The sequence below is a fragment of the Sciurus carolinensis genome, chromosome 5 (genome assembly GCF_902686445.1).
Source record: "Sciurus carolinensis chromosome 5, mSciCar1.2, whole genome shotgun sequence".
NCBI lineage: Eukaryota > Metazoa > Chordata > Mammalia > Rodentia > Sciuridae > Sciurus > Sciurus carolinensis.
The window spans coordinates 169899211-169911724 of record NC_062217.1 but is presented as its reverse complement, the minus strand read 5'-3'; the positions used below and the strand labels follow the sequence as shown (position 1 = coordinate 169911724).

Here is a 12514-nt window from a genome sequence, read left to right as displayed (position 1 = left end):
GGACTTTGAGCAGCAGGTCCCCTCCCATCTGTAAGCAGTGTCCTCAAAGCCACGTCCGGAGTTGGCAGAGCAGTGGCTGCAGACCTGGCCCTGTGTGGGGCACCACCCTACAGAGTCACACATGAGGCTCTCCCATCTGCCCACATGGGTTGTTCTTAGCCGCGCGCAGTGGATTAGCGCTTCATCAGGGAGGATTAAGGCTGGACTGACATCGAAGCAGTCTTATTCTGTTCCTGTCGCTCTCAGGCAATCCAAGCTGGCGAGCTGGCGGCAGTTGGGGGGCACCCTGGAGGGGAAGGGGCTGAGCTTGACCTGACAGCACCCTGGGGAGGGAGCAGGAGGGACCTCAGCCGGAAGTTCAGTGTGGGATAATTCCCAGCTGCAGGTTAGGAGGCTTGGGTGGGGCAGGCACCCGCTCCACCGTCATCGAGCTGACAAGATGTCACATGGAACAAAAGCTTTAGGGTTTTATTTAGCTCCTAATCCGCCTGCAGAGAGCCAAGGTCCATGTGAGCACAGTAGCCAGGAGGGGGACCCAGCAGGCTGGAGCACAGCCTACTTTCGGGGACGCAGCCACACAGGACAGACCTCGGGCTACGTTTGGGGAGGGAGGTGAAGTCACCGTGAGTCTGCTGTTTCGCCTTCTCAGGTTTCGGGGATTAATAATTTAGGCCGCGCTTTGAAACAGAAACCCCCAGTTGGTCGCTGCTGCCGTCTCGGAAGGGCTGGCGTGCAGGAGGGGCCTGGTTTTGATGCGTGTAACTGAAGATTTATGAAGAGGGCCTTCCCCCGCGCCGCGTCGGCAGTCCGTCCTTCCACCCATGCCGGTTCCCAGCAGGCACGTCAATATTGGCCGATCGCAGAGCTGGGATGCCGCTGGCTGGTACGAGGGCCCCTGGGAGAGCACCGAGGCCGCGCGGCCCCCCGGGAGGAGAAGCTCTCTGACGTATGGCCCCGGGGAGGGGACCTGGTGCGAACCGCCAACCCACCCAGTACAGGACGCCGTCCTGCCTGGGCCCGCAGAGCCCTACCTGTACCGGGAGGCTTTGTACGATTCGCTGGCTGCAAGGAAGGGCTCCGCTCCCGACTTCACCTTCTACGACAGCAGACAGGCCGTGATGTCTAGTCGCAGTGCCCTGCTGCCGCGGGATTACTATGGCGACCCGTCCAGAGGAGCCAGGGTGCCCAGGGAGCCGCCTTACTATCGGGACACGGGTGTCAGCCGGCCAGTGCCCAGCTACGGAGTGCTTGGCAGCAGGGTGCCGTGGGAGCACGTACAGGGCCAGTTTCCTGCTCTGCAGGACACCAGTCACCTGTACCGGGATCCTGGGAGTAAAGCACTGCCTCAGGGGCAGCGGCCACAGAGCCGGGCCCCGTCTCCTGGGCGGTATGGAAGGGAACTGCCGGACACCAGGTTTGGGGCAGAGGCATCTGCCTACCCCGCGAGCCAGGTCTACAACGATGTGGATTCTGTCCCTGCCAGACAAGTGGCCCCAACGTGCCTGGTCGTGGACCCTGGCTCGGCTGTTCCCTCTGAGAGCAGCACGGGGGCGACCCCCGGTGCTCTGAGTCGAGGCTACGGGCCTGCCGGGGACGGCGTCCAGGCTAAAGTGGCTTACGAGAACTATGAGGCCAACCCATCGGCGTTCCAGGGACCCTGCGGCAAGAGGAGCGTGCTCCCTGAGTTCCTGGCCCTGCTGCGGGCAGAGGGGCTCACGGAGGCCACTCTGGCAGCCCTGTTCCAGCAAGGCTTTGACTCTCCAGCCGTCCTGGCCACCCTGGAGGATGCGGACATCAAGTCTGTCGCGCCCAACCTGGGCCAGGCCCGAGTCCTGAGCCGCCTGGCCAGCAGCTGCAGGACTGAGATGCAGCTTCGGAGGCATGACCAGGCAGGTCCCCTGCCCCGCACACGGTCCAGCAGCTTCAGCCACCGAAGTGAACTGCTGCCCAGTGACTTGGCTTCGCTGGGCGCTACAGCCCTGCCGCCAGCATCCCCGCGGGCTGGAGACGTGGCTCGGCGCCCCTCCAGTGCACCCTCCCAGCACCTCCTGGAGACGGCAGCCACCTACTCTGCCCCCGGGGCAGCCTCCCAGGGCCCCCACTTCCCCTCCAACTCCGGGTATAGCTCTCCCACTCCTTGTTCCCTGACCACACGCCTGGGCCCCACGTACCCCTCACAGGCTGGCGTGGCCTTGACTAACCCAGGCCCCTCGACCCCCCTGCACCCCGGCCCCAGAACGGCCTACTCCACCTCGTACACCGTACCCATGGAATTGCTGAAGCGGGAGCGCAGCCTGGCCACCTCTCCGCTTCCCAGCCCCCACGGCAGCCCCCAGCTCCTGCGGAAGCCTGGGGTCTCCGTGGAGCCATCCGCCCTGACGCCGGTCAGCCAAAGCCTGCACACACCTCATTCGCCATACCAGAAGGTGGCCCGGCGGACGGGAGCACCCATCATCGTGTCCACCATGCTCACACCGGAGCCAAGTAATGCACCCTTCCCACCTCCACTGGCAGGGACCTGGGATGTGGGAGGAATGCAGAGCTTCGAGCAGGGGTGGTGGGTCCCGCTGGTCCTGCTTGGACCCACGGACACACACACACACACACATCCACGGACTCTCTCTGCCAAACTGGAAGGCCACAGTGCCGGGTCCAGCTCCCAGGCTGGCGGAGGGCATGGGTGCTCCTGGGTTTGGGTGCATCGTGTAACCAGGCTGGCCCTCCTCTCTCATGGAGTCCAGGTTGCTTTGCAGATTGCCCTTTACAGTGCTGGAGCATAGCTGTCTCCTGGAGAGATTCCAGTCGTTCAGAACAGGCTGTGACCTTCCATGCACAAGGCTTGGTGATTCTCCAGTTTGCATTAGGTGGCTTTGGAGAAGGCAGGGATGTTTGATCAAATGCCTCCCATAAATTGTGCACTGCTCCTGAGCCATTAGGAGTGCACCGTGGCATGGAAGCATACCTCAGCAGCGCCTGCGTGTGCTCTCGAAGGCGGGAATTACCCACCATAGAGATAAAAATGTGTTTTTCCACACTTGTGGGTTAAACAAAGCAAGATGTTGAAATCCCTTAGAACTCCGTGTTTCAAAAACAGATTCAGTCTCTCATTTTGGAAAATACAGTTGGGAATTCTGTTTGGCTTGTAGGGAAGAATATATTTCCAAGTTGAGGAAAGGGAGGCTGATGCTTGCTGGTTTTCTTCAAAGCACAAGCCACATGTGATTTACCACCTGTGTTTCCTTGGGCTGGGTCTAAACTTCTAGGTTGCTAAATTCTGAGCCATCAGAATTCTTAATTTTAATTTAGAATCTTGATTGAAAATAGACATGGTAAATCCTTTTTTTGCCTTTCTTCTCCCTTTGCCTCCCCAGCATAATTAGTGAATCCTTTATGGAATGAACCTTTCCCCCGCCACACACCCCAATAACTGGCATTACAGGGTAGAGGGTGAAAATCGTGCTGAAAAACGAGATCCACCCTTTTGACTGTAGCCCTGAAACCTGCTGCGGATGCTGTCGGGAGCCCCACCCTGCACTCCAGTTTCCCCCAGGATGGCAGAGCCCAGGTGGCTGTCATGACCACTGTGGCTCCAGAGTGGTCCCCCAGGCACTTTATTCTTCTAAAGGGAGACTGATGAACAGCCTGGATTTTTCTGTTTCTCTTGCTGGAGGTTCTGGTTTTGTCTCATATGTGGATTTTTTTTTTTTTTTTTTTTTTTTTTTTAAGTCTGATCATATACTTGGCTTGACTTTTTTAAAACCAACGTGTGAGAGGAGGCGAGTCAGATAATTTTTCTGAGGGTCTGCGCCTTCTCTCTCGTCAGTCTTTCTTTGCAACCAACTAATTTGCATGGCGATGACATTTGTTGCTCCAGTAATTTCATCTGATAATGGCTGGGCTTGCAAAGCGGATCTGAAAACATATTCCTTAATTATGTGTTGCTAAGCAACAGGAAGGTTTGGTCATAATCACAGAAAGATTATCTCCTCATTGAAGTTGTGGAAAGGTTTTGCTGAAGGAGGACCTGCAGAATTGCCTTATCCCCTCTTTCTGTTTATTTAGCACTGCCTCCTAACAAAAACATCCACTGTTTCTGGGTGTAGGGCGAGGGATATTGTGTGAGTTGTTTGGAGTGTGATTGTTAACACACTGTTTTGCAGACCCGAGGATATTGATTTTTATTTCCTCTGCGTGGCAGCGAGCCAGTGCTGAGGAAGTCTGCAGCCGGAAGTCTGCCAGCAAACGAGTTTCTCTGTCAAATGATCTATCCCATAGCGGCAGTTCCCGTCCTCGTTCCTTATCGTACATTCCATGTGGCTCATGACTCTTCCTCGCTGGGGTGGGGGCAGGGGCTTGGCATCCCCCCTTGTGCGGCAGGTTTGGGTGTGTTGGAGGCAGCAGCAGACTGGACAGTGTGCCTGTGGTCCTTGCCCCAGGCAGGGTTGCTGAGCCCTGGGGAGTGTCACCTTTGCCTTTAAGGAAAGCACCCTGAACCAGAGTTGCCTGCTGGTTAGCCCATCTTGCCTCCTGGCCAACAGGTGGCGCTCTTCAAATCTCAGATCCAGCTGTGTTCCTCCTGTGCAGACAGGAGCATGTACGTCACCCTTCAGAAACCCATCTGGAGGGAGCAGGAGTACCTAGGAAGTTGCTTGTTTTCCTGTGTCCTTTGGCATGCACACAGTGGCATTGTTTGGTGACTTTGTTGTCACTCAAGTGTCTGGTTTTCTTGTTCACAGGCTCTGGGTGTTTCAGCAGTGGCTTCATCAGGGTTCACTTTGTGCACAAAAACACTGGGCTCCTATTTGCTAGCCTAGTGCAGCCCATGACCAGGCAGTTCTGAGCGACAGAGGTGAGACGACAGATGCACAGGATTAACAGGCTGTGGTCAGACCCGTGTGAGCGGCACCTGGCGGATCTGCTCTTACTCCGCTGCTGACCTGGATGGCTGTGGCGCCAGCCGCAGAACCTTCTGACAGTCGCTGTCACATGTTGTCGCCCGCGGCCAAGGGTTTGCTGCTGCCTGAGCCTGCCTGTGCCCGGTGGCGAGGGGCGTATCCGGCAAGTGCCAGTGCTACCGCCATGTTCATCTCCGTCCTCCCAACAGTAGAGCCGGGCTCAGCCGGGGGCAGCGCAGGCTCTGATCCCTGTGAGAGATAGTCCTGCCTCCTCTCCTGGGATGTCTGCGTTTGCTTCCAGCTGTTTGTCCTTGAAGCAGCTGGGTAGACGAAACACCATGAGACCCCCATCTAGTTGCCAGGGTCCTGCCGAGGACTCTTCAGGTCAGTGGAGGAGTCCATGGGCTGTTAGGAGGCTGACGGGTGACAGTGGTGTCGCCAGGATTGGTCTCTCACATGCCATTGCTCAAAGGGGCACTAAGATTGATTCCCAGGACTCCAGCATCATGGGTGTGAGCACCAGCCTCCTGGGTAGAAATTATCCCCAGGAGAAACCGTCCAGTCACGTGAGAGTCTGAGGAAGGGATTGCGTCCTTTAGACACCCGCGCCAGGTACTTTCTCAGACATCCTCTGCCTTCTTTGAAGCGTCCTCTACACAGAGATCTGTGCTGGGACCGGGCAAAGGCTCTCTGGCCTGGAGGGTCTGCGATTCTTAAACCCTCATACTGGAGGATGCTGGAGGAGGCCTCCACCAGGCCCCAAAGACCCCCAGAGCCTGGGCGATGCCATTCCCCACCCCAAGGTGGAGCCAGCCCAGGAAGGTGCAGCTCTGCTGGCTCCCCTCAGCATGGGATATAGGAGAAGGGGTCTGGCCAGCAGAGAGGGGCTCCAGGCCTTTAGAATCACACAAAGTAAACTGATATGGCAGGAAGTAGACCTGCTGGGCAGTCCTGGGGCTACATTTGGAGCTCACTGGAGGGCAAGACTCGCTCTTTGCCTTCACATGGGGTCTTTGGAAGGTTATGGTAGGAAAGGACAGTTATTGTAATTGCAGCCTGTCACAGAGGCCAGCCACTCATGGGACCCTTGGAGGCAGGAGCACCAGAGTCACCCCAGCCACCCTGTTCTTGGAGAAGCATCTGTGAGGAGCACCAAGCCCAACTTGTGATCAGGGCCAGAGAGGCTGGTGTGCGTGAGCTGTCGTGTGCAAGAGCTGGTATTCCATGACTCCCGTGGCGTCTCTTCTTGCAGTGTGGCGGAGACTTGCATGGCCCGGACATTCCGGCATCAGGGAGCAGGAAGGGAACTCACCCAGGGCATGTGGCAGGCTTCTCCCAGACACTGCGGGGGTCCGAGCTGCCTTTCCCAGCAGAACGGCAGCCAGGTCCGACTCCAGTGCCCGCTTTGTGTGCAGATGTGGAGTCTGCTCGGCGCTCTTGGGTCCTCGTTCTCCACCTTCAGGAAGGCATGTCGTCCTGTTCCCATGGACACCCGTGACTCCTCCATCGGGCCATCGCCTGACTGATCTTGTCATCCCAGGTTGCTGCCGCCTCTGCTGTTCTCCTGCTGCGTGGGTCACCTCTCCCACCAGTGGTGTCCGCCTGCCCCAGCTGCGCCCTGTGTCCCCTGCCTGTTGTACTAGGCTGAGGCCTAGGGAAGGCAGAGGCCCTCGCCATGGGTCGCCCGCCCAGGGCAGCTGCATGCTCGGCTGGGCACTGCTGCCCACTGCCTCCACGGGTGCGTGTTAGAGCTCTGCGCTTCTCTTGGGGCAGCAGGGACTGAAGCTGCCTCACAGGCTTGTTGGGAGTGTGGTTAACAGAGGAGGAACTCCCTGGAGGCCGCGGTCATTGGACGCACTTGGCCTTGGCGGGAACAGGGCCTGCCCCGACAACGCTGCTTGCCTCGGCTCCATTGTCCCCCGGCCACTGTACCAACTCTGTCCCTGGCGGCAGCCTCTTCTGCCCCTGGGTGCAGCCGCCTTTGTGCCTGTGGAGGACACGGTGGCAAGCTGTCTGCAGCAGGCCCCCGCTGTCCTCGGGTGGGCACGAGAGGCCTCATTCTTGTCACAGATTCCAGGCGGGTGGCTGTCGGGGATCTCTGTGAGCTCACCTTGCTCAGGACGCTGCCCCCCAACAGTGACATGTGTAGGTGGCGGTCGGGGGTCGTGTTTTCTACCTGCAGGGTGCAGGTGCAATGGGTGGCTAGTTCTGGCCGGGCTTTCACAGCAGAAGTTAGCCAGGACAAGTGGGACTTGCCACCCCGTCACCAGATCTGCTGAAGGCGACTGGCTCAGAGCTGCTGTGTCTTCTATACAGGGACATCCTAGTTTAGATGGCAGCCCCACATGGGGCAGTGGGGCTTCTCCAGCAGGGCCTCTCAGGATCCCTGCGCCCTGCAGGAAGCTGCCTATCAGCTGCTTTGACTGCAAAATAACAGATTTGAGTTGGAGTCCCCCCTCTGCCCTGCACGCTTCCCAGCCCAGGTCAGAGCCCCTGGAAGACCTGCAGGCCCGGCTCCTGTGCAGAGCAGAACTGTCTGGTGGTTTTCAGACTGTGAAAGGGAGAGGCTGCAGGCCATGTGCCCACCCCTCTCCTCTCAAACGTGACCCTTGCTGAGTGTGCACTGTCTGCTCGGAGACTCCCTGCAATCCCTTCCGTTGCCTCAGCCCAGACGCTGGGGTTGGTCTGGGGGTCGCTGGGCCTGGGAGGACCCCACTGACTGCTGGGGTCAGGTGCAGTATGGCAACATCCCCCCACCTATGGCTCTCTTCACTTTCTGGGTAGTGTCTTTGAAGCACAGAGGTTACATCTTTAAGGTCCTTTATTTTGGGTTTCTGTGCTTTTGACGTCACCTCTGAGAAACAATTGCTTAATCCAAGGTCCTGAAGGTGGACTCCCATGTTTTCCTCTAAGAGTTGGTTGGGTTTTTAAAGATTTTTTATTTTTCTTTTTGCTTTTTGTTCTTCCTTTGGCAACTAACCTTCTATAGAAGGGAGACTATCCTTTTTTAAAGTGAGAAAGCCAACATGTATTAACAGGAAAGCTTTTCAGGTGTTTGCAGCCAATTTCTTCTCGCCACAGCATACGAGGTGAGAAATCCGAAGCATTTTCACAGATTTCTTGCTGCTGCCTGGGCGATTTTGTTCGTTTATAAAAGCAAAAGAGTACTTGTAACCCACAACTGACTAGCCCACGTTAGCCATGTAGACCGTAGGTGATTACACATTGCTGTGGGGCACACCCCGCCCCGGTGCAGGGCTCCTAGTCCTTTCCACATAAAGGAAGAAGCCAAGATGCTGCTCCCTCTGCTTGGCCTGTGCTGCCCAGGAGATGGGAGGGCACCCTGTGGCTACAGTGACCACACAGGTGGTCGGTGGACATGACACAGCTTGGCTGGATTGTTCGCACGCGCTGTAGCCTAGAATGCCTGTTCTCAGCTCCTGGCTGCAGCAAACTTGACCCGAGGAAGGGATTGGAGGCTGTGGGGAAAGAGCCCTTGCTGGGTCAGATAGATAGGTAAGAACCCGGGCTGTGCTCAGCAGGGCGGGGCCTCATCTTGGCAGGTTCCATGGGCTCCTGGGGAGCACCAGCCCTGCTCTGAGGGAGGCAGGGCCCAATCATGGAATAGTAACAGTTGCCAGCGTGCATTATCTCCTATGGCATCTACCCCTCCTTTTTAACTTATTTTTGTTGTTTTGCAGTACTGAGATTAGACCAGGAACCCTCATGCATGCTAAGAAAATGCCCTACCACTGAGATACACCCTCAACCTGCACTTAGACTTTCAAATGGAAAATCTGGGGCACAGAGAGGTTAGCCCCCTGCTGTAGGTCAAAGAGCAGAATTGGGACTTCAGCTAGGCTGTCTGACTCCGGACTCGTTTGGTAGCTACGCCGTGATGACCCACCAGGCACAGTGTTCAGGACAGCACAGGGAAATCCATAATGGTATGAAGTTGGGGAAACACCCCAACTTTTCAGCCACACTGGAAGCTGAGGTTCATGCCAGCGAGAGCCCCAAGGTACCCAGAGGCTCACTTCCCTTCTCTGTGACCTTCTGCCATCCCCTCGCACAGTTCTCAGAACTTTGACATCACAAACATTGTACATGGCTCACCTCACAGCACTTGCGGATTCATGGGCCCTTACTGTGTGCATGCCTGTCCCCAGCTGGTGACCTCAGGGCCACGCCCCTCCCTCTGCATCATGCTGGTCTAAAAGAATGCAGGGATTTGAGTCTTGGTTGACGAGAGCATAGCATTGTCCCAGAGGATTATGAGGAATATAGCTTGCTTGTTTGTTCCTAAGAGGATCTGACCCACTAACAGGAATTATTCTAACACGCAAAAGGGCAAAACTAAGAGAAATAAATTCAGGAAAAGATGAGGCAGGTGATAAGGCCAGAGCAGAGCTTTCCCTGCAAACTTGAGCATGAGGGAATTGCTCTGAGCTTCCTAGCATCCAAGGTAAATTTAGAAACGAGTCACTTAAAAGATTTACATTGTGCATAGGGATGGAACAGCGAGACTTTGCTTGGAAGAGCTTTTTCTCAGTGGTCTGGGGTGAATCCTGCTCTTGATCCAAGTGTTGGCTCCAAGTTTACAGTTTGCTTTCTTACATCACCCCCATCCCCATCCTACACCTTCCCCTTTGTGACCTCAGCTGCCATATACAGCCACCTCCATGTTATCTTCTAATTTTTGTTGGATACACCAAGGCCTCCTGGTAGAAGTTTCTAGGCTCTTACAATCTGGGGGCTGGCAGAGCAGGTCAGTTGAAAGCTCGCATCTCCCCAGACTGGAGCAGGAACCTGGTGCCTGCTCTTTTCCAGACTGAGGGAGCTCTGCCCAGAGAGGTGAAAACAGCCTTCCCTGCTTGGGACATTTCTGGTGAATGTTCTCTAGATCAAGACATAAATGTGAGTTTGTGGGGTTCTAGTGTTTTCCCATAAACTGGGCTTTGATCCTGGAATGCTTCAGAAGTCATCTGATTTTAAGAAAAAATTAGAGGAAAGGAGGAGGGAGGGAGCGTCTCACCAGTGACTCTGCTGGCAGAGGTCAGCTGCTTGACCCACCTCTCCAGGGCTGTGGGCAGGTTTCTGGCCTCCGGCCTGCCAGATAGCAAGTCTGCAAAACGTTCTTAAGATTCACATTCCTTTTGGATTTAGGACTGTGTGGAAAACTCAATGAACAGAAAGCTGGGGCTCCTTCCCCATCCCGTCTTGGCTCTGGTGGTGCCTCAGCTAACGAAGGACACAACACATTGTTAAGTATGGGCGTTTGACCTGGCTAATGTGGTGAGGAAAATGAGCCTAGGTCAACCAGGCTTTCGGGACACTTAGAGGGCATGGTGCCTGTCCCCAGGCATGCTGGTAGAATCGATCTGATTCCAAGGGACAAACAGCAATGCAGACAGCCAGGAGAACTTATGGCACCAGGCACTCATGGGCCGCTCAGCCCACTCTCTTCCTGGGACACCCTCTCTCCTGGTGGCTTCCGTTTCCTGTCCTCTATTAAGACCCTTTGGGCACCAGGAGGAGCAGGCATGTCCTCTCAGCCTTCCTAGCCTGGGCAGGCACCCTGCAGAGGCCTCCCTGCCCCTTTGAGCCCTGGTCCCTGATCCCACTGTGTCCACGCTGTCCCCTTCCCCCGGTCCCCTGGCTTGTGCTGTAGCTCCCTCTGAGGGCGTGGGAGCCTAAGTACTTGGCATGCACTCGGTGCTCTAAAACGTTCACTGGACAACGTTCAGGCCACAAGCCCATGCTGTCCCTGGGCTAACTGTAGCCCCTTAGAGTCCTGTAGAATTCCCTCCATCACACGTCACTGGTGACAGCTGCACACAGCCGCCACACGTGTAGCAGACGTGTGCCTCTGGCGGCTCCCTGGCAGCCTTTCCTTCCTCCTCCTCCTCTTGCCCTTTTTAGGCATCCCCTCCGTGTTGTCACGGACACAGTTTAGCTCTGGAGAAGCATTAGCGCCACAACCCTGGTGCCCACTCAGCAGACGGGGGGGGGGGGTGCCTTCTTGGAAGCGGGCAGCCTTGGGAGGTGGTGCTGGGTCGGGCCCATCCCTCAGGCGGAAGGCACGCCAGCAGGGTCTGTCCGCACAGGCTTCCTGGCTGTCTTCACAGCCAGAGTGGGTGGAGGGCTGGCCTGGGGCTCAGGGTGCCCACCCATGCACACGGCACAGCCGCTCAGTGTCCCCTGCCCCAAAACCAGCCTTCTGAGACTGAGGTGGATGCACCTCCAAAGGAGTCTCTCAGGACCAAGGCTCCGGCGTAGAGCACAGACTTAGTGTTTCCTGCTTGTGCCCCTGAGGTCAGTGGTGACCTGTTGTCATTGTCACATGTTCCTTCCCGGCCATTGCTCTTCCATTTTGTAGTGCATTTCAGAGAGAAGCTGACGCGCTGGTCCCTGCAGGGGTGACGGTCTCTCTGGGTTGGTCGCTCGCTGGTGAGAACAGGGTCTCACCTTGCCGGCGTGTGCTCGACTCTGTTAGCAACTACGTGGCTCATGGGTCTCGGGACAGTGAAGGAAGGAGGTGACCACGGAGGTGTTCTTAGGCTGCTGGATAAAGCTCTTTTGGGCTCAGATCACCCAGAGCTTCTGCTGAGGGACTTGGAGCACATTCTTTCCCTCCAGCCTAACTGGACAGATGGTAACTGGTCACACCCTGCCCCCCCCCCCAGAGCATCTTCTAGGAAAAGCCCGCCACCAGGGCTCCGGCCAGCAGACGCCCACTCCTCCTGGCTTGATCCTTTCACATGAGCCTGAGGGCTTGACCTGTGTCCGGTTACCCTTTGAAAGGGACGCCCACCAAGTGCTGGTGGCTAGCACTCGGGAAGGCCGAGCAGAGCACCGGGCCCCGGCTCTCCTGGCCTTGTTCATGGTGATTCTTCTTCCCGAGGCCTCAGGAGTCCTTCCCCTCTGCCGGCACCTTGGCAGAGGCCTGTGTTTGCCTTCGGTGTCCTGGCAAGCCCTGTCTGACCAGAGGCCCGAGAGCTCGGCTTCTCAGGTACAGGGCATCTGAGACACTCGGCAGAGGCCACTGCAAAGTTGCCTCCTGGGTGGGTTGTTGGGGGCCCAGAGAGCATTTCCTGGGCCTGTTCTCTTATCAGCCAGGACCATGGGTGTGTGCTGAATCAGAGGACGCTGTAAAGAGGGACGGTGTATATCTGAGTCCAGGGAGCAGGGACAATGCCTGCAGCATCTATGACTGACAGACACCACTTAGTGTTGCTTAGCGAAGGGGGAGCTAATGCCCTAACTTAACTCAGGAGAGCAAGATCCTGTGTCTCCCCTGAGACTGAATCTGTCCCAGGGCTGGGCTCTGGAATTCTTGTAGCTCTGTCCAGTGTCCAAGGTGTGTTGAGCCAAAGCAATCTGATGTGACTGGGAGGTTCAAGAGTAAGCCGTGGGTTCGGGGTGGTCCTTCCCCTTGTGCTTGGTGAGCCCTGGGGTTCAGTGCCTGGTCGCTGGAGCCGGGCAGACCTGAAACTAGAATCCTGGCTCGACCACTTGCTGGCTCTGACCTTGGGCAAGTTCAATGTCCCTCCAAGTCTTTCCTCAGTCAGGGTTTAACGAACAGGTGCGGGAGAAGCACTGAGGCCAGCCCTGCAAAC

General features: G+C 56.6%; 1 protein-coding gene across 4 annotated transcripts in view; it reads left to right on the top strand.

The window, feature by feature from the left end:
* Window positions 1–12514, top strand: part of Ctbp2 (C-terminal binding protein 2) — a 142661-nt gene that overhangs the window by 107897 nt on the left and 22250 nt on the right. The window contains exon 1 of one of the 4 annotated variants that reach the window (XM_047554472.1): window positions 758–2484. The exons of the other annotated variants lie outside the window; for them this stretch is intronic. Within the exon in view, the coding sequence (XP_047410428.1) occupies window positions 822–2484 (1663 nt within the window). The 5' untranslated portion in view covers window positions 758–821. Of the gene's footprint in view, window positions 1–757; window positions 2485–12514 lie in introns of those variants that run through there. 4 annotated transcript variants of the gene reach the window in all.